General features: G+C 41.9%; 1 protein-coding gene across 3 annotated transcripts in view; it reads left to right on the forward strand.

The window, feature by feature from the left end:
• pknox1.1 (pbx/knotted 1 homeobox 1.1) overlaps positions 1-22,206 on the forward strand; it is a 103,636-nt gene that overhangs the window by 5,361 nt on the left and 76,069 nt on the right. For 2 of the 3 annotated variants that reach the window (XM_060833890.1, XM_060833891.1), the window contains exon 1: positions 1,905-1,981. Coding sequence is in view for 1 of the 3 variants with exons in the window: in XM_060833889.1 (XP_060689872.1) it covers positions 1,934-1,981 (48 nt within the window). In the remaining 2 variants the exon portion in view is untranslated. Of the gene's footprint in view, positions 1-1,878; positions 1,982-22,206 lie in introns of those variants that run through there. The other variant, XM_060833889.1, reaches the window with a different exon arrangement.

Raw genomic sequence — 22,206 nt, forward strand, 5'->3', positions numbered from 1 at the left:
AGATACTCCAATACGATACTCTAATACAATACTCTCATCTGGCTAAGGCATGACCACTGACGCAATTGCTTTTTTTTTGAAACAGCTTTGTAGAATTTTGAACAAATCAGGCCCTCAAGGACCTCAAACAATTTGTTTTAAGGTTACAAGTTTGATTGTTTTAAAAAAGAACATAATGTTGTATAATTTCAGTGTAAAAACAAACTCTGCCCTATTATATAGCCCACACAACACAACAAATTGAGATCCTGATTCAAACACAGCAAAACAATTACTTAAAAGGATTCTCTGAACCAGGATTTTAACAAACCAAAATATTTAAATATCAAACATTCTCAACATGGCAGAATGTACATTGAAACTTTCTTTTTTTGACCCAAATATTAGTATAATCTTAATTTCAGTGTTTCGTGTCTTTTACTTTCCGCATCCTCTCGATGAAATTATGCTTGTGAAAAGAGAAAGCCCTCACAGCAGACTACATGGTGCCGCAGTGCAAGCCACTCACTTCCCCCAGAAGAAAGACTCGCCGAGTCGAATCCACAGCCCAGAAACTGAGACTCCCACAATAAAACCTGGACAAAGCGTCCCTTGCAGTCAATGCATTTGACTGTTGGGATCTGAGCAGACTGGGTCCACCTTCTCCCCATTTTCCCAGTGATGCATTGTTGCTCTAAAAGTACTTCTGAGGTGTGGGGGTCAAAGATGATAACTTTAAGAAGTACCAAATTTTATTTAGATGTTTTTCTTTGAAGTTCCTGGTTTCCAAATGTTCTGGAGCCTCAAATCTTGCCACTAGAGGAATCCAAACCTCTTTTTCCAGGGGACTCAAACCCTTTTTCTTACTCTATATGTCTAGAGACTCTAACCCCAATCAAAACCCTGGGGATTCTAACTCTGATTAAAACCCTGGGCACTCTAACCCTGATTAAATCTTTTTCCTTGCAAAGCGACTTGTTGGTGTGGAAGTATGCGAGTTACCTCAAAGGTTCCGTCACCACCAAGCCCCAGGAGACGAGGGGTCAACTGAGTGTTAAGTTTACAGAGAGAGAGATCAAGATGAATCTTACCTTGTGGGCCCATCCGTCTCATGCAACCAACACTCAGACGATGGCTTATTCAGTCTGCCTAGAAGTTCCGTGTACGTTGGAATCCCACCGCTGCCACCTTATGTTATTACTTTTCCTGCAATTCGCACACACCAACTTCCCCACTATAATCTAAGTGTGAGACAGTGTTAACAATTGTGACCTTGATTCTTTATATCACCTTTGCAGGAGTAGAGCCTCCTGTTTCATTCTGTGCTTGTAGATTCCCAACTTAGGGTATTCCCATTTCACTGTTGCTGACTCAACAAATTCCCAATTCCTTTCCTAAAGCTATGTTTAAATCTTTGTGATAAACTATACCTCCTCACTTTGTCATTATTGTAAATCAATAACAGCATTATACAGTACATCCACCCTGAGCCCCCTCCCACTCCCCAGTACACTTCTACATTTTGGAGTGAGTTTGCTTTTGCAGAGCTCTGGAGTTTATATCTTAGGGATATGGTGACTGCTGGTCTAATATTTCTGAACACAGGTGTGAGGTGCCCATCTGGTTAATATCCAGTTTTGATTTGATCACAATCTACACTTTGGAAATTCCTGCTGTGTAGGTGAAAAATGAATGCTGATACACTCCAGGGTGTGTCACATCACCTTAAGGCAGCTAGTTGCATAATAATCAAGACACAGACAGAATAGTCGCCTCTGTGCCTGTGCTTTTGACAGGATATAGTCCATGTCATGAAAAGTAAAAAGGGGGGGGGGGGGATAAAATTATGAACCGTACCTCAAACTACATCTTCCTTAACCTCCCTTCTTTATGTTTCAGGGTCACCAGCTTCCTTCCTCATGATGCAAACATTCTTCCAGCTTCCCTTGAAACCATGATGGCAACACAGTCAATCCCCCTTGATTCATACCCAGAGCAGCCGGTAAGACAGCTGCACTGCAAGGTCTCACTCATGCTTTGGTATAATTAATGTCATATTAAGATGAGAATAATTTTCAGACATGCTGTTGATGGGACAGCATGCTGTTAGTGAACAAATTTAGTTGCAAATCAGAATTAGTATTTTAATTAGTGGGGTGCGTGAGTTACTTAAGATTCTGAGGGATAAGATATACAGAGGTACCTCTGTCATCTGGCATTCGATTATATGAATTTCAGATTATCCAGCAAGAGCACAAGGTCCCGATGCTTGGCTAAACTGTTCTCTGACATTCAATTATCTGGAATTTGATTAACTGAATGAAATACTCTCCGCTCACAACCTTTGGATAATTGAGGTTCCTCTGTATATGCATTTGGAAAGATGGGATTTGATGAGGAGTAGGCAGTATGACTTTGTGAGTGGGTGATCATGCCTCACAAATTTGTTGGCGTTCTTTGATGAAGTGACCAAGAAGGTTGAAGAGGGCAGGGTGGTAGACATAGTCAGTGTGGATTTCAGTAAGGCCTTTGATAAGGTTCCACATGGTAGGCTGCTCTGAAAGGTTACATTGCATGGAATCCAAGGCTAGCTGGCAAATTGGATTCACAGTTGGCTTGATGGTAGGAAGCAGAGGGTAATAGTGGAAGGATGCTTGTTGGACTGGAGGCCTGTGACTAGTGGAGTGCCTCAAGGGTCGGTGCTGGACCCATTGCTGTTTGTTATCTATACCAATGATTTGGATGAGAATGTACAAGGTATGATTAATACGTTTGCTGATGACACTAAAATAGGTGGTATCATGGACAGTGAGGAAGGCTATCAGAAATTGCAGCAGGACCTTGATCAGCTTGGGAAGTGGGCTGAGAAATGGCAAATGGAGTCTTATATAGATAAGTGTGAGGTGTTGCATTTTGGAAAGTCAAATCAAGGTAGGAGTTTCATGTTGAATGGTTGGGCCTTAAGGAGTGTAGTGGAACAGAAGGACCTTAGAGTTTAGGTGCACAGTTCTCTGAAAGTGGAGTCACAGGTAGACCGGACAATGAAGGAGGGTTTTGGCACACTGGCCTTCATCAGTCAGGGCATTGAGTATAGAAGTTGGCAAGTTATGTTGCAGTTATACAGGACGTTGGAGTATTGGTTTCAGTTTTAGTCACTTGGTTTTAAGAAGGATGTTATTAAACTGGAAAGAATGCAGAAGAAATGGTCTGAGTTGTAGGGAGAGGTTAGACAAGCTAGGACTTTTTTCTTTAGAGTGTAGGAGATTGAGGGGGGACCTTATAGAGGTGTATAAGATCACCACAGCTATGGATAGGGTGAATGCACTTAGTCTTTTTCCTAAAATTGGGGAATTGAGGAGTAGAGGGCACCAGTTTAAGGTTAGAGTGGAAAAAATAAAAGGGAACCTGAGGGGCAACGTTTTTACACATGGGGCGCTATGGAGTTGGAATGAGCTGCCAACAGAAGTGGTTGAGGCGGGTCATTAACAATATTTAAAAGGCATTTGGACAAATACATGGATAGGAAAGGTTTAGAAGGATATGGGCCAAGTGCAGGGAAATGGGTTTAGCATGGATGGACATTTTGGTCAGCATGGACCAGTTTAGGCCAAAGGGCCTGTCTCCATGCTGTGGGACTCTATGACTCTAACATTAGCCCCAATCCATGCTTCTGCCCACCAAAGGAATATAACAGATGTTTACAGATTTAACAAAGTTTCTTATCAACTGAAATAAGGAAAGAGGAATTGCTGAGCACAACAGTGGCAGGGAGCAGCAAATGGCAGTATGTGTGACAGTATAAGGGAGCCAGATTAACAACAAGAGAGAAGAGGTCACTGGGAACAAAGAAACTACTAAGTGACAGTGTAAGGGAGCTGGGTTAACATTAGTTAGGTTAACTAGATTAACATTAACATACAATCAGTAACAAAGGGCACTGAGGGAGAGGGGGGCATTAGTGAGGGAGCAGCATTAACATGTATAGTAATATATAGTTCCTAGGCAGGATGATATGGGTTTTTTCTTGCAGCTGATGGTGTTCCCTAGTATCTGCTACTCTTATCCTTCTAGGTGGTAGAGGCCACTTATTTGGAAGAGTTTGTTGACAATATGATCAAAAGGAAATGATTCTTGGGACATTAAACTAAGACTCTGGAGGACTACTTAAGTGAAATTGCTATTATGCCAGTACTTCCTCACAATTTAAGTTTTTGAAAAGCTTGCTTTGGGAAGGCAATGGCCTAGTGGTATTATCGATGGACTGTTAATCCAGAGTCCCAGCTAAATTCCTGGGGACCTGGGTTCTGCCAAGGTCGATGATGAAATTTGAATTCAACAAATGTCTGGAATTATGAGTCTACTGATGACCGTGAAACCATTGCCAGTTGTTAGAAAAACCCATTTCGTTCATTAATGTCCTTTAGGGAAGAAAACTTACCAGACCCACAACAGTGTGATTGACTCTTAATTGCCCTCTAGGCAATTGGAGATGGGCAATTAATGCTGACCTAGCCAGTGATGCCCACATTTCATGAATGAATGAAAAAAAGCATTGAAATTCACCATCATTGATAGATTTGTAAAACGGAAGGTAAGCTTCCATGATTACCGTTATGATTATTCCACCTTATCATTTAATTTAAGTATTAGAATCATAGAATAGAATCTTAGAATCCCTACAGTGTGGAAACAGGCCATTTGGCCCAACAAGTCCACACCAACCCTTCAAAAAGTAACCCACCCAGACCCCTACCCTAATGCTCTACATTTCCCCTAACTAATGCACCTAACCGACACATTCCTGAACACAATAGCATGGACAACTCATCTAATGGATTGTGAGAGGAAACTGGAGCACATGGAGGAAACCCACACATGCACGGGGAGAGTATGCAAACTCCACCTGAGGTGCCTGAGGCTGGAATCGAACCCAGGTCCCTGGCGTTGTGAGGTGGCAGTGCTAACCACTGAGCCACTACGTTGCCCTCAATATTGTTGAAAAACTAGAATACCTACAGTGTGGAAGCAGGTCATTCACCCCATTGAGTTCACACCGACCCTCTGAAGGGCATCCCAACCCCAGTGCCCCCCCCCTCTATCCCTGTAACTTTTACCATGGCTGATGCACTCAGTCTGGACATGGACTGTGGGAGGAAACCAGAGCACATGGTAGAAGCCAACGCATACGCAGGGAGAATGTGCAATCTCCATGCAAACAGTTGCCTGAGGATGGAATCAAACCTGGGCCACCTGGTGATGTGAGGCAGAAATGCTAACTACTGAGCGACCATGCCACTTACTTAGCTTTTCATTTTGTTCTCATTGCGACATTATGCAAAAATAGAAATTCAAGGGAAAAGCAAATGAGAGAAGAGTACTGATTGGTTAGCAAGTAGATTCTGACTGGTAGGGATTTTGCCTTGAGAATGCACTGATTAATAATGATTAATAGTTAACAAGTAGACATGTTCTGGAGAAAGGAACCAGTGAATGGCTGACACCTAATTTTTGAATTGAAATAGGCATAGTGCCTGTACCTGCTCTCTCTGTCCGCAAAGTACAGGACCCAGTGTATTAATGTATCAGATTTCCAGTATACACACGGGCAGTATACTGTGAGGCTGGCTGACGATCCTAAATAGGTTGTCAGAAGAACTTGCAAACTCAGGACTATCCCTCAAATGCTGTCCAATTACAGATTCACTTCTAATGTTAGGCATTGTGTTGAAAATTTTGCAAGTATAGGCTTGTTGGGCATGATCAGACCCTTGTTTGTTACACAGAAACCAGAGAAACATGTTGTTTGATACAAACTGCTGGTCTTTGAGACATGTAGCCTACATACCTGGCATCACTGTAGTGATTCTAACTTGGAAATGCATTACTGATCCTTCAATTCACTGAGTCAAAGATCCAGGAGCTTCCTCCCCAATGGGATCAGCTTAAACTGAATGCACTACAGCAGTTCACGAAGGCATCTCACCACCACCTTCTCAAAGGAAACTAGAGATTGGTAGTAAATGCTCGACCAATCTGTCTGTCCTATGAACGAATAAAGAAAAACTCTAGGGGACGCTAATAATATGAGGGACAGACATGCATTTCTGCATCTGTAAAGGAGACTCTAGGATGGTAGGTTCATTCCATGGTGCCAGGGTCAAAGATGCCACTAAACAGCTGCAGAGCATTCTGAAGTGGGGAGGGCAAACAGACTGAGGACATGATACATATTGGTAACAATGACATAGGTAGAAAAAGTGATGAGGTCCTAAAAGCAGTATTTTGGATTAAGAACAGCTCCCAAAGGTGGTGAGATATTCATCACTCCCGTTAATGCCAGTCTTAACTCTGAGGTCAATTTTTCCTCTTCATTATAAAGTACCCCCACCAATTTCAGACTGGAAGCTTCTCATCCAGCCCCTATTTCCTCACACTGGAATCAAAAATCCATCTCGGGTTGAATGTAGCATTGCTTGGTGTCAACATGTCCAAGACCTATCCTTTATCTAACTTACTCATAACCTCCTCAGAAGAGAAAAAAAATGGAGGCTTATGGCAGGTACCAAGAGATCAAAACAGCAGAAGCCCTAGAGGGCTATAAAATGTGCAGAAGGAACTTAAAAAAAGTGATTAGGAGAAGTAACAGGGGACATGAAAAAGTACTGCCAGGTAAAATAAAGGACCCTTCAGGTGACCGGACACAAAACGTTAATTCTGATTTATCTTCACAGATGCTGCTACCCCTGCTGAAGTTTTCCAGCAACTTCTGTTTTTGTTTCTGATTTACAGCGTCTGCAGTTCTTTAGATTTTTATACAATCCTCATTTGTTTTACAGGTGCATTAAGTGTAAAAGATTAACAAAGAAAAAGGAGAACCCATTAAGGACCACATTTGGTAGCTTGTGCGTTGAGTCAGGGGAAAGTTCAAAATGAATGCTTTGTGGCAGTGTTTGCTCGTGAGAAGAACAATATGGGTATAGAAATCAGGCAGAAAGACTGGTACTATCGAAGAAATTCAAACAGACAGAGAGGAGGTTCTGAGTGGACTGGCAATCTCAAAACTACATAAATATCCAAGGCTAGATGAGAGGTATCCTGAGTTGTTGAGTGAGGCAAGGGAGAAAATAGCAAGATCGCTTGCAAAATTTTCTAAACCTAATCAAGGGAGAGTACCAGAGAACTAGAGGACAGCCAATGTGGTACCATTATTCAAGAAGGGAGCAAGGGATAAACCAGGAAAATACAGCCCAGTGAGTTTAACTTCAGTGTGGGGAAACTATTGGATGTAATTTTGAGGTAGAGAATTAATCTGCATTTAGAAGATAGGAATTAGTCAAGAACAGTCAGCATGGTTTTGTTCATGAGAAGTCATGTTTGACTGACTTGATTGAATCCTTAAAAGGGCTGACCAGGTCTGTAGGTGAGGACGGTGCATTCAACAGGTTTGACTTGGACTTCAGGAAGGCTTTTGATAAAGTCTCACATGGGAGATTAATAGCAAAGGTAAGAACCCATGGGATCCAAGGCAATATGGCTAATTGGATTTGGAGTGGCAGGAAACAGAGGGTGATACTTAAGTCATGTTTAGCAACTGGAAATCTGTGTCCAGTTATGAAGAGTGATTGTACAGTGTGGGGTTGGTTTCCTTGGAATCTGTGTAATTTAGAACTCCAGAGTATGGTGGACTTAAATTTAAATTAAATTTAAGGAGGATTTAGACAGATTTTTAATTAGTAATGGGTTGACGACAGTGGGCAGGAAAGTGGAGTTGAGATGAACCATAGTCACATTAATTAGCGGGGCAGGCTCGAGAAGTTGAATTGTCTATCCCTGCTCCCATTTCTCATGTTCTTAGAGCAGAACAATTGAGAGGAGACATGATGAAGGAGTATAAAGTTATGAGTGGCATGGATAGGTAGACAGGAAGAAGCTTTTCTCCTTGATGGAGGGATCAGTGACCAGGAGCATACATTTAAGTAAGGGGCAGAGGAAGTATGAGGAAAATGTTTTTTCACCCAGCGGGCGATGGGAATCTAGAACTCATTGCCTGAAAATGTGGTAGAGACAGAAAGTTTCCTAACATTTAAGAAGTATTTAGATGTGCAGTTGGAAAGTTAAGACGTAAAAGGCTTTGGAACAAGTGCTGGAAAATGGGATTAGAATAATTAGGTATTTGTTTTTGCCCAGCTCTGACGTGATGAGCCAAAGGGCTTTTTTTCTGTTCTGTGGATCTTTCTTACTGATGAATGGTGTATTGAATGCACTGCCTGGAGGGGAGGTGGAAGAGGATCAACTGAGGCATTGGATGATTATTTAGATAAAAATAGTGTGCAAGAATATGGGAGAAAAAGAAAATTGGCACAGGATACTGGTGCTCATTTAATGAGATGATGAAGGCACAATAGGCCAAATGGCAACCTTCTGCATTGTAATGTGACTGTGCTTACAATTACTGTTTCTGTGGGGGTCTTTTACTCTAACATTATTAATTAAACTTGTTTCATTACACCTTAGCAGGTCTGAAATAGATTGATCCCTGTTTTGATTCATAACCTATTGTTCCAGGAAACTGTCTTGAATACACTTTATGAATTGTTACATGTGTCTGTCTTTGCTAATCTGACTAACCCAGTCTATGTGAAGATTAAAGGCACCCATGATTAATATACTGCCTTTGTTACATGCCCTCATTTTGTCATAATTTATTCCATGTACCACTTTATAACTACTGTTAAGGAGCCTATACAATACTCCTAGCAGTGACTCCTTTTTTTATTTCTTCACTCACCTCTGGATTCTCCAGATTCTAATCTAGGATCATTTCTTAATCTCTTAAGTATTCCATCCTGTACTAACCATGCCACCTCATCAACCTTTCCATCCTGCTTGTCCTTTCAAAAAGTGAAAATGTTTATAGCCGGACAGGTATCCTTGTAATCATGTTTTTGTAAGGGCTATAAGATAATATCTGTCTTTATATCATTAGTTCATTTGTTATATTCCAAATACTACGCAAATTCAAGTAAAGAGCCATTACTTTTCCCTTTTTACCATTTTGTCCTCCTTTGGTCATATTTATTGCTGTTTTTCTATGTCAGTCCACTGTCCCTTCCTGTCCCACTATGGGTATCATTATCCAAATAGCTGCCCTGTATTGCTGCTGTATCCTCTTGCTTTGTAAGCCTACGTTTTCTCCTCCCATCACCAACCAACCTCTGCCCCGAACCAAATTAGTTTTAAATCCTCTCTACAGCCCTAGTTATTTGATTTGTCAACACATTGGTCCCAGTAGGGTTCATGTAAAACTCATCCCACAAGAATAGCTCCCTTCGATCTCAATACCAGTCACTTGTTTGCAGGTTTGTTTTTATTGAAGGTTTTTAACGTACTAATTAAAAGTCACAGCTTATAGCCATTGGAAAGGTGAAGTAAATTGGCTATCTTCAGGCTTGAGTTGCTTTATACTGAGAAAAAAATAGAAACGGTGCCTTCGTTTAGAACTAATTGCTTCATAGATATTCACATCCCTAAGCTGGGACCCAATCTCTCAGTTGCTGGCAGGCAGGGAAGGCCTTTGTCATTAATAATTGGTCACTGGTCCACAGCCCAGTCAACTACCTATTGCAAGCCAAATCTGTATTTGTTGTTGACCCCTTGGCTCCAGCTCCTAGAATTCCGATGTTGCTTGAAAAAGCAGCTGTGTAAACAGTATTTACTATAAGTGTCAGGATACTTGCTTGAAGAAGTGCAGCAATCCACCGTTTTTAAAACAATTCTTTTCACATTTCAGCCACAATCAAAAGTACAGAAAAATAAAAGTATATAGTCTTTATGCCACAATCTATCAAATGCAGGGCAGTCACTGCATGAAGTCCAGCTGTTTTGTCCATGTTTGACCCAAGGCTGTAATGAGGTCAGGAGCTGAGTGGACCTGGCAGAACGCAAACTCAATGTCACTGACAAGTGCTGCTCGATAGCACTGTTGATGACATCTGTATCACTCTATTGCATATTGAATGTTGCTTTTTATTGTAAGGGGAGTTGAATTCAAATGTAGGGCGATTAGGCTTCAGTTACTCAGGCAATGGTGAGACTGTTATGGTTCTGTTCTCCGAGCTGGGAATTTATATTGCAGACGTTTCGTCCCCTGTCTAGGTGACATCCTCAGTGCTTGGGAGCCTCCTGTGAAGCGCTTCTGTGATGTTTCCTCCGGCATTTATAGTGATTTGTATCTGCTGCTTCCAGTTGTCAGTTCTTGCTGTCCGCTGCAGTGGCCGGTATATTGGGCCCAGGTCGATGTGCTTATTGATTGAATCTGTGGATGAGTGCCATGCCTCTAGGAATTCCCTGGCTGTTCTCTGTTTGGTTTGTCCTGTAATAGTAGTGTTGTCCCAGTCGAACTCATGTTGCTTGTCATCTGAGTGTGTGGCTACTAAGGATAGCTGGTCGTGTCATTTCGTGGCTAGTTGGTGTTCATGGATGCGGATCGTTAGCTGTCTTCCTGTTTGTCCTATGTAGTGTTTTGTGCACAAAGGTCTGCAACACAAATTCCCAGCTCGGCGAACAGAACCACAACAACGAGCACCTGAGCTACAAATCTTCTCCCAAACATTGAATGGTGAGACTATTTTGGAGTACGTACAATATTTTCTTAAGGAAGGATTAAAAGCATTGGAAGCAATTCAGAGAATGTTTACTGGATTAATAACTTGATGAATACTTTGTGGTAGTGTAGTTTTAAGGTCACTGGACTGGTTATGCAGAGGCCCAAGCTCATATTCTCAGGTCATAGATTCAAATCCCACCATATTACATTGTGAAATTCAAATTCAATAAACAGCTAGCCTGATGGTGACCATTTAACTAGTATTGACTGTTTTTAAAATCCATCTGATACACTAATGTCCTTCAAGGAAGAAAACTGCAATCCTTACCTGGTCTGGTCTAAATGCGACTCCAGATCCATAGCATTGGGTTGATTCCTAAATTCCCTGTGAGCCATTCACTGCTCCAAGGTCTGCAGCAGAAGGTAGCGCACTACCACCTTCTCTAGGGCATTTCAGATGAGCAATAAATGCTGGTCCAGCAAGTGACACACACTTCTCATGTGGATGGCCTTATGATTTAAGGTTGGTGTTATGAATCATGGTGGATTGAATGATGTTTTTAATATAAAAAGCTACCGTATTTATCCCTGGGATGTGGGCACCTTTGGCTGGGTCATTTTCTGCCCATCCTAAAATAATCTGAAGAAGGTGGTGAGCTGCCATCTGCTGGAGTGCTTGGGGTGCAGAAATACCCACAGTGCTATTAGAAAGGCAGTTAGAGTCATAGAGATGTACAGCATGGAAACAGACCCTTTGGTCCAACCTGTCCATGCTGACTAGATATCCCAACCCAATCTAGTCCCACCTGCCAGCACACGGCCCATATCCCTCCAAACCCTTCCTATTCATATACCCATCAAAATGCCTTTTAAATGTTGCAATTGTACCAGCATCCTCTGGCAGCTCCCTCCCTCTGCGTGAAAAAGTTGCCCCTTGGGTCTCTTTTATATCTTTCCCCTCTCACTCTAAACCTATGCCCTCTAGTTCTGGACTCCCCGACCCCAGGGAAAAGACTTTGTCTATTTATCCTATTTATGCCCCTCATAATTTTGTAAACCTCTATAAGGTCACCCCTCAGCCTCCGACGCTGCAGGGAAAACAGCCCCAGCCTGTTCAGCCTCTCCCTGTAGCTCAGATCCTCCAACTCTGGCAACATCCTTGTAAATCTTTTCTGAACCCTTTCAAGTTTCACAACATCTTTCCAATAGGAAGGAGACCAGAATTGCACGCAATATTCCAACAGTGGCCTAACCAATGTTCTGTACAGCCACAACATGACCTCCCAACTCCTGTACTCAGTACTCTGACCAATAAAGGAAAGCATACCAAATGCCTTCTTCACTATCCTATCTACCTGCGACTCAACTTTCAAGGAGCTATGAACCTGCACTCCAAGGTCTCTTTGTTCAGCAACACTCCCTAGGACCTTACCATTAAGTGTATAAGTCCTGCTAAGATTTGCTTTCCCAAAATGCAGCACTTTGCATTTATCTAAATTAAACTCCATCTGCCACTTCTCACCCTATTGGCCCATCTGGTCAAGATCCTGTTGTAATCTGAGGTAACTCTCTTCGCTGTCCACTACACATCCAATTTTGGTGTTGTCTGCAAAAGTACTAACTGTACCTTTTATGCTTGCATCCAAATCATTTATGTAAATGACAAAAAGTAGAGGGCCCAGCACCGATCCTTGTGGCACTCCACTGGTCACAGGCCTCCAGTCTGAAAAACAACTCTCCACCACCACCCTCTGTCTTCTACCTTTGAGCCAGTTCTGTATCCAAATGGCTAGTTCTCCCTGTATTCCATGAGATCTAACCTTGCTAATTAGTCTCCCATGGGGAACCTTGTCGAATGCCTTACTGAAGTCCATGTAGATCACGTCTACTGCTCTGCCCTCATCAATCTTCTTTGTTCCATGATCTTGACCTAGCGAAAGCACGGTGGTATGTTTTCAATTTCTTATTTTCTTCTTATTTTCTTTCAAAGGGCCATTTGGAATGAAAAATAAATGTGGGTGCAGCCAACAAAGCACACATCCCCTCGAATGAATTTAAAAAACAGTTAAGGTGGTGTGTGGCTTAGTGAAATGCTTGTAGGTAATGATGGTCCTATGCATTTGCTGCTCTTATGCTTCTTGGTGGTTATGTTTGTGAGGTTGGAATATGTTATGTAGAGGCCATTGATGAGTTACTGAAGCGCATCTTATAGATGGTACACCCTACTGCCACAGTGCATAAATAGTGATGGGCGTGAATGTTAAAGGTGTTTTCTCTCATTTCTCTCTCTCCCCAGATAAGATGTCCTCTCATTATCCTCTCTATTTAACTATATTCAATAAAGTGTGTTGCTGTTTGCTCACAAGAGATTGGATCACATAAACTACAGATTGTTTCATGCTAAAAGCTGTTGCCTAAGTTGTCATTCATGTTGTATAATCCCTGAAAGTGATTCCCAAACAACTGGAGGTCACATTGAGGCTGGAAAATTCTCATTGCCCTTTCAAAGCAGCATGACAAGATGATGTAAGGTAAATCTCCCTACTTTCAAACAAGCATGTGGTAAGTGTTGGGATGTCACGGGTCCTATTTAGAGACAATACTGAAAATAAGGAACAGAAAGGAAGACTTGCATTTAACTTTTACCATTCACAACCAACTTAAAGCACTTTGCATCCAGTGAAATTCTTTTGAAGTCACTGTTGTAATTTAGGAAACACCACAGCCAAATTTGTGTACAGCCAGCTCCACAAACAGCAGTGTGTTAATGTGCAGTTACTCTGTTGACTGAGAGATGAGAAATGGCTGCAGGATCTTATGTCCATCTGAAAAGCCAGGTGGGCCCATTTTACTGTCTTATCCAAAACACAGCATTCCCACTAGTGCGGTTCTATTGGAATATCAGCTTTCTTTTTCGTGCTGAAGTGGGAGTTGAACCTATAACCTGCAGACTGAAAGATGATAATGCTAACAACTGAGCTTGTACTTACAAAAGGGTAGAGACTGTAACAGACGAGTTGGTCCTGATTGTGAGTGTTGCTCTGGACACAGGGCTGGCATATGCTTTTCCCTTTGCACTTGGAATATATAGCTCCTCTTGAATAACTCCAGTCATTCACTTTACAGTTACTCATGACAGCAGTATTTTGCCACAGGGTGTAACAAGTATATTTCAACAAGTCATTACAAAGTTGTAAATGTGTTTTAATACAACCATTTATTGTTTTTTTTCCTATGAGAGAAGCAAAAACAGCTTAGCTTGTCATATTATATGCAGTCAGCTGGTGCTACTGAATTCAGGGTTCAGATAGAATTTGCTAAGTACTCTCAAGTGGTTAGCAATGAACTAATCCAGAGTGTGGGATCATGCTCTGAACAGACAACACATCTAAAGGTTGGTATTCTCATCTTGCAGTTCAATTTGAAACAGTAATGACTGGAGCTTTTGTATTGGCAGCATTTGTTTGGAAAACAATACTGATTTGGTTATTGAGTACGTTTCTAACATTGAAGGCAAATACACCTATTTATAGAAGTAAATATTTTAAATCCTTGTTCAATTGTTATATAGAATTGGGAGAATAAGTTCTTACCTGCAGTCTGACCGAGTTGTTTGCTTGTAATAATCTTGATTTTTGAAGATGTATAAAACCATATCTCAAAATACAAAGATTAATCAACTGAATTCTATTAAACTCAAGTGAATAGAAAATTAATTAAAATTCTGCTTACAGTTGAAATCTAAATATTCAGCAATGTTTGCATTAAAGTTGGGAAATCCCTGTATAGGTATTTTTTACTAATTTGTTTTTGGAATGGAGTCTTCTCTCTCTGGGAGCTAGTTTAGATGCGGCCAAGAGCTATTGAGCTGTTTTCCAGTAATTTTCTGATCAGAATGATCATCAGATATTATACATAAAGTGAAGATGAGATACTAATATGAGTGGCAGAGCAAAGTGTGCAGTGTGAAACTTTGCAGAGGAACATAGATACATTGAGTGAGTGGGCAAAGGTCTGGCAGATGGAATACAATGTTAATAAATGTGAAGTCATCCATGTTGGTAGGAGTGACAGTAAAAAGGATTATTACTTGAATGGTAAAAAGTTACAGCATGCTGCTGTGCAGAAGGACCTGGATGTCCTTGTGAATGAATCAGAGTACAGCAAGTAATTAAGTAGACAAATGGAATTTTATCCTTCATTCTTAAAGGGATTGAGTTTAAAAGCAATGATGTTATATTGCACCTGTATAGGTGCTGGTCAGGCCGCACCTGGCGTAGTGTGCAGTTTTGGTCTCTTACTGAAGAAAGGATGTACTAGCACCAGAGGAACTGCAAAGGAGATTGACTAGCCTGATTCCGGAGTTGAGGGGGCTGGCTTATGAGGAGAGACTGAGTAGACTGGAATTATAGTCATTGGAATTTAGAAGAATGGGGGCTTTTATCCATGACTTTAGTAAAGCTTTTGATAAGGTTCCACATGATAGGCTGTTGGAGAAAATGCAGAGGCATGGAATTGAGGGTGATTTAGCAGTTTGGATTAGAAACCGGCTTTCTGTAAGAAGGCAGCAAGTGGTGGTTGATGGAAAATATTCAGCCTGGAGTCCGATTACTAATGGTGTGCCACAAGGATCTGTTTTGGGACCACTGTTGTTTGTCATTTTTATAAATGACTTAGACGAAGGCATAAGTGGATGGATTAGTAAATTTGCAGATGACACTAAAGTCGGTGGAGTAGTGGACAGTTTGGAAGAATGTTACAGGTTGCGGGGGACTTGGATAAACTGCAGAACTGGGCTGAGAGGTGGCAAATGGAATTCAATGCAGCTAAATATGAAGTGATTCACTTTGGGAAGAATAACAGGAAGGCAGAGTACTGGGTCAATGGAAAGATTCTTAGTAGTGTGGATGTGCAGAGGGATCTTGGAGTCCACGTACATAGATCCCTGAAAGTTGCCACCCAGGTTGATAGTGTTGCTAAGAAGGCATACAGTGTATTAGGTTTTATTGGTAGCGAGGCTGAGTTCCGGAGCTGCAATATCATGTTGCAACTATACAAAACGCTACTGCTGCCGCACTTGGAATAGTGGGTGGCATGGTGGCACAGTGGTTAGCACTGCTGCCTCACAGCGCCAGAGACCCGGGTTCAATTCCCGCCTCAGGCGACTGTGTGGAGTTTGCACATTCTCCCCGTGTCTGCGTGGGCACCCTCCGGATGCTCCAGTTTCCTCCCACAGTCCAAAGATGTGTTAGGTAAGGGGTAAATATAGGGGTATGGGTGGGTTGCGCTTTGGCGGGTCAGTGTGGACTTGTTGGGCCGAACGGCCTGTTTCCATACTGTAAGTAATCTAATCTAATCCAATTATGTACATTTCTGGTCACCATATTTTGAGAAGGATGTGGAAGCAATGGAAAAGGTGCAGAGGAGATTTACCAGGATGTTGCCTGGTCTGGAGGGAAGGTCTTATGAGGAAAGGCTGAGAGACTTGGGTCTGTTCTCATTGGAGAGAGGAAGGCTAAGAGGGGATTTGGTAGAGACCTACAAGATGATCAGAGGATTAGATAGGATGATGACATCAGCTTGTATAAGGGGGCCTAACTACAAATTGAGAGGTGATAGATTGAAGACAGATGTCAGAGGCAGTTTCTTTACTCAGAGAGTGGTAAGGGTGTGGAATGCCCTGCTTGCCAATGTAGTTAACTCAGCCACATTAGGGAGATTTAAACAATCCTTGGATAAGCACATGGATGGTGATGGGATAGTTTTGGGGGATGAGATGAGAGTAGTTCAGCGTAACATTGAGGGCTGAAGAGCCTGTTCTGCGCTGTATTGTACTATGTTCAATGATTGGATATATAGGAAGGATTTGGAGGGATATAGGCAAGGTGCTGAGACTAGATTAGGTTGGGATATCTGGTCGACATGGACGAGTTGGACCGAATGGTCTGTTTCTATGCAGTATATCTTTATGACTTTTATTATAAACATATCTGTCCCCTTCATAATTTTATAAGATAGAAGTAGTGAGGATGTTTCCACTGGCGGGTGAAACTAGCACAGAGGACTTAGACTCAAGATTAGGAGCAGATTTAGGACTGAGTTAAGAAGGAACTTTTTCACCCAGAGGTTTGTGAATTTGTGGAATTTCCTGCCCAGTGAAGTAGTTGACGCTACCTCAGTAGATGTTTTTCAAGCTAAGATAGATTTTCCTTTTGAACAATAAAGGAATTAAGGACTATGGTGATTGGGCGGGTAAGTAAAGCTGAGTTTACGATCTTATTGAACGGTGGGGCAGACTCGAAGGGTCAGGTGGCCTACTCCTGCTCCAAGTTCTTATGAACAAGGATTGAGGCAAAATTGATGAGAGTTTCTTCATTCACCCTCAGGTTTATACTCTCTGCTGATTTTTTACTCCAAGCAATCATTGCTCAGACCAGGCTCTATTGTTTTGTGCTTTCTTTGTATCCATTGGATACTATTATTGTTTATTTACACACCTCTTTGGAATGCTGTTTTAACAACTAGGTTTAATGATGAATCCAACAAATCAAATTGAAGCTGGAGAAATACGATACATGTAGTTGCATTGAGTCTACAGGAGGCAATTCAGGCTAACAGGCCATTCAGCCTCTCTTCAATCCCCATTCCATTATACATGCTCCATGTTAATTTCCTTCCCTCTTTCTTCATCTAATACTAAAAGTTTATATTTCATCTTCCTTGTTTTCACTCAATTAATTCTGGGCTATTTACTTGAAATACATGTGACAGTGAGTTCTGTGTTTTCATAGTTCTTCAAAAATCTAAAAAGAGTAGCAAGAGTAATTGGTCCATTCAAGGATGAGATTTTGGGACCTTATAGGGTTCTGAGTAATGTGGGCAGAATGGGACAAGAAGTTCATTGAGGCATATTTAAATGTTGGGAGCATTTAGACCCTTTTTTATATTTTGCCAAGTGAAGAAGTTTCTTGCTAGTCAGTGGAGATTTGCCTATTAAGTGGGATTCTAACTTGTAAAATATCTGATTAATTCAATTTGCCTTATTAATATTAAACTCCCTATCTTAGTAAAGGTGCTGAACAAATTAGGCATTGAGAATTCTCAATATGGAAGTCAGAGCGGGTACCTGGGAACTTCAGCTTGCTGTGAGGAGCCCCTGTCTGATTACCAAATAGCATTTCAGCACGTAATCCACAGATGCCAGCCACACTCCTTGTCTGTGGACATTTCCATCTGAGTTTACTCACCCAGGGGAGGCAGTGGCCGAGAGGTATTATCGCTGGATTATTAATCCAAAGAGCAAGGTAATGTTCTGGGGACCTGGGTTTGAATGCTGCCTTGGCAGATGGTGGCATTTGAGTTCAATACAAATCTGAAATTAATTTTAACAATGACCATGCAATTTGTTGTTGACTGTGAGAAAGTTTCACCTAGTTCACTATGTCCTTTAAGGAAATAAACTGCTGTCCTTATCTGGTCTGGTTGACATATAGAATCGTTGAATTTTACAGTTACAGAAGGAGGCTATTCAACTTATCTCATCTGTACCAGCTTCCAAAAGAGCTACCCGACTAGTCCCATTAGATAGATTCTTTGATTCCAGACCCACAGCAATGTATTTGACTGTCGATTGTTTTCTGTCGATTAAGGAAGGGTGATAAATGCTGGCCTAGCTAGTGACACACACATCCTGTGAACGAATAAAAAGATCCTTCTTGACCTTCATGACCCTTTATGATATCTTTGCAGGCTGCATATGATGCACAGACATAGGGTGCACTGGCAACTATCATTGAAAAGCTACTGTGAGGATGCTTTGTACACAGAGACAGACATCTGTATTACTCATTGGACCAGGCTACATCTCAGGGCTGCTCATTTACTTCCTTCGTAACCAAGCACTTCATGCCAATCTAAGTGCTTTCAGCACCCCCGGCTTCCCCTCCTTGCCATGCCATGTTATGCCATTGCCTGTGGTGCATTTGGTCAGCATGTTTGGCGGTTAACCAAGAGGTTGGTTGTTCGATACCCCTCGGGGACGGAGTGATTGCTGTTCTCACTTCATCATCAGTTTTAAAAAAGAGTCTTGATGAAGGGTCAAGCCTGAAACATCGACCCTCTTGCTGCTCAGTTGCTGCCTGACCTGCTGTACTTTTTCCAGTGCTACACTTTATTGCCTATGCCTGGTACTTCTTCAGCCAGAGCCAAAGGCTGTCAGTACTAGTGTTTTGACATACTCCTTTGCATAGATGTACAGACAGGCAGCTTGTTAATGGGGATCTGTTCATGGTGGAGGAGGTACCAAGAGGCACCTACTTTATATGATATTTGTCAGTGCAGATTTGCTCAGCCAAATATCCATATTAGAAACTGGCTAATCCTCTATCTAGTCGAGGGGAGGGGAGGAGGGCACTGTTGGCCAAGAGGTCCCAGTACTGTCAGTCAGGGGCACAGTCCAGGGCATTGATCATGATCATTTGTCAGCTGGGAAAGCTGATGTTTGGGGAATCTGTACAACTGCAGTCTGAGAATGGGCAATAGACTGTGCAGTGGGACAAGCAGTTAGAGAATTTGTGCATCATCAGTTGGGGAACGCAAAGCCAGTGTTCAAGGATCTGGTCAGCCATGTCTGAAGAAATGATTGTTAAATCATCCAGAGGACTGGACCAAATACAGTTTTGAGGATCCAGCTATTGATCATTAGGTTGAATTCAAGGAGGCAACTGTAGGTGCAGTGGTGGCTCACTACCAAAAGGAATAGGGGACTCAAAGCTGTATGGGCGTGGGGGGACAATGCCCAGGAGGGTCAGGGTCAATGTCAGTGTGATGGGTGAAAGTGCAAGATCCATACCTGCTGAAGACAAGGATGTTGTAGGGCAAAAATATGAAGTTTGGGTTTACAAATTTCAGTTACATTACATTTGCAATAATCTTTTCACCCATATGCAATTTGTACAGGTGTAAGTCCTGCCCACATTTGACCTACTAAAATGCAACATGCATTTATCTAAATTAAACTTAATCTACCATGCCTCAGCCCACTGACCCATTTGATCAAGATCTCGTATGGCCAGATAACCACCTTAACTGTCCACTACACCACCAATCTTAGTGTCATCTGCAAGCTTACTAACCATACCTCCTAAATTCTCACCCAAATCATTTATATAAATGACACATAACAGCGGACCCAGCACTGATCCCTGTGGCACACTGCTGGTCAGAGGCCTCCAGTCTGAAAAACACCCCTCTTATAACCACCCCCTGTCCTTTACCTTCAAGCCCTTTAGAGCGCAGGAGGCTGAGGGAGTGAACTTGTAGAGGACTATAAAATCATGAGGGGTATGGATAGGGTGAATAGCCAAGATCTTTTACCCAGGGTAAGGGAGTCCAAAACTAGAGGGCATAGGTTTACGTTAAGAGGGGAAAGATCTAAGAGACTGGGGTGGGGGTAGGGGGGGGTAACTTTTCCGCATAGGGTTGTGCATATATGGAATGATTGCACTTTTGGAGAAGATGTGTACCTCAGGTTGTACATTTGCTTGCTGAGCTGGTAGATTTGTTCTCAAACGTTTCGTCACCATGCAAGGTTATGTCATCAGTGAGCCTCCAATAAAGTGCTGGTGTTCTGTCCCTCTTGCTGTTTATCTGTCTTGATCTGTTATGGTGGGTGATATCATACCAGACCAAGACAGATAAATATCAAGAAGGACAGAACACAAGCGCTTCATCAGAGGCTCACTGATGATGTTACCTAGCATGATGACGAAACGTCTGAGAACAAATCTACCAGCTCAGCAAGCAAATGTACAATCTTTATGGAATGAGCTCCCTGAGGAAATGGTAAAGGCTGATACAATTACAGCATTTAAGAGACTTTTGGATAGGGACCTGGAAAGGTATAGAGCAAGGTGGGCAAACACAGATAAATGGGACTAGTTCAATTTAGAAAATCTGGTTGGCTTGAACAAGTTGGTCCCAAGGGCCTGTTTCCATTCTGTATGGCTCTATGGAAGAATTGTCTTTATCAAGGCTAAATAGAAAATGTTCTAATACAAGGAGGTTGAGAAAGAAGCCAAATGAGCTGAGGGAACAGGTAGGCACATGGGAGTATGATATGATAGCCGTTACAGAAACTTGGCTCAAAGATAGGTACCTTAACATTCATGTTATATGGCATTCTGAGAGGAAATTGAGCCCAGCTATTCCCACAGTCATCATAAAAGTTAAAGATTTCATGAAGTACTCAAAGTTTCCCAATTTACCTGACTTTCAGACCCAGACTGATAGATAGCATGGACTGGATTCCTGTAATGATCGAGAATCTATTTTTTACAAGCAATTATGTTCCAACTACAGATAAAACATTGGCATATAATGCTATAAATTAAAACTCTAATCCCCTTACAGAATTCCCTTTACACATAGACATACTGGGTTCAATAGGTCATGACTGGAGGAGAAATGGGAAAAACAATTCAGTGGTCTTTGTCCTAGGTACTGTGTTGTGATATGTTTATGGTTTTTCTGCTGGCCAGCACTTTGCTTTAGTCTTTTTTCTTTGGTTGCTTTAACTGGTTAGTGAGAGGCATAAAATGGCTGATAGACTTAAAACAAGCCTCTGACTTTTCAGTTAAAAGTCACATTTTACCACAACTGTTACCAGCAAAGATAAACTGGTGTGGCCGCACTTGGAGTAATGCATGCAGTTCTGGTCACCACATTATAGGAAGGATATGGAAGCTTTGGAAAGGGTTCAGAGGAGATTTACTAGGATTTTGCCTGGTACGGAGGAAAGGTCTTATGAGGAAAGGCTGAGGGACTTGAAGCTGTTTTTGTTAGAAAGAACGAGGTTTAGAAGTGACTTAATTGAGACGTATAAAATAATCAGAGGGTTAGATCAGGTGGACAGTGAGAGCCTTTTTCTTAGGATGGTGATGGCTAGCCTAAGGTGGGATAGCTTCAAATTGAGGGGTGATAGATATAGGATAGATGTCAGAGGTAGTTTCGTTACTCAGAGAGTAATAGGGTTGTGGAATGCACTGTCTGCAACAGTAGTAGACTCGCCAACTTTAAGGGCTTTTTAATGGCCATTGGATTGGCATAAGGATGAGAATGGGACAGTGGAGTAAAAAATGAGGTCTGCAGATGCTGGAGATCACAGCTGCAAATGTGTTGCTGGTCAAAGCACAGCAGGTTAGGCAGCATCTCAGGAATAGAGAATTCGACGTTTCGAGCATAAGCCCTTCATCAGGAATAAGGGACAGTGGAGGTGAGCTGGGCTTCAGATTGGTTTCACAGGGTGATGCAACATCGAGAACTGATGGGCTTGTACTGTGCTGTAATGTTCTATGTTCCAAACTAGTTTTCCTCAGGTTTACAGGGAGGTTTGACTGAAGAACTCAGAGAAATCCTGAGAAATAATAACTGAACTCTCTGTCTGTAACCTGCTCCCAGCTCCAAACTGTTCAATTACCCAATAACCACTCATGTACTTGGTGCATGCAAAAAGATCTGTGCTGTTGGTCTATGAATGAATGACCAGTTAAAAATGAATTACTTGTTGTCATGAGAAAGCTGGTAGCCTTACACATCTGCTAAGAAGATGCAGGAAATTGCTT

The sequence above is a fragment of the Hemiscyllium ocellatum genome, chromosome 12, assembly GCF_020745735.1.
Source record: "Hemiscyllium ocellatum isolate sHemOce1 chromosome 12, sHemOce1.pat.X.cur, whole genome shotgun sequence".
NCBI classification, from domain to species: Eukaryota; Metazoa; Chordata; class Chondrichthyes; order Orectolobiformes; family Hemiscylliidae; genus Hemiscyllium; species Hemiscyllium ocellatum.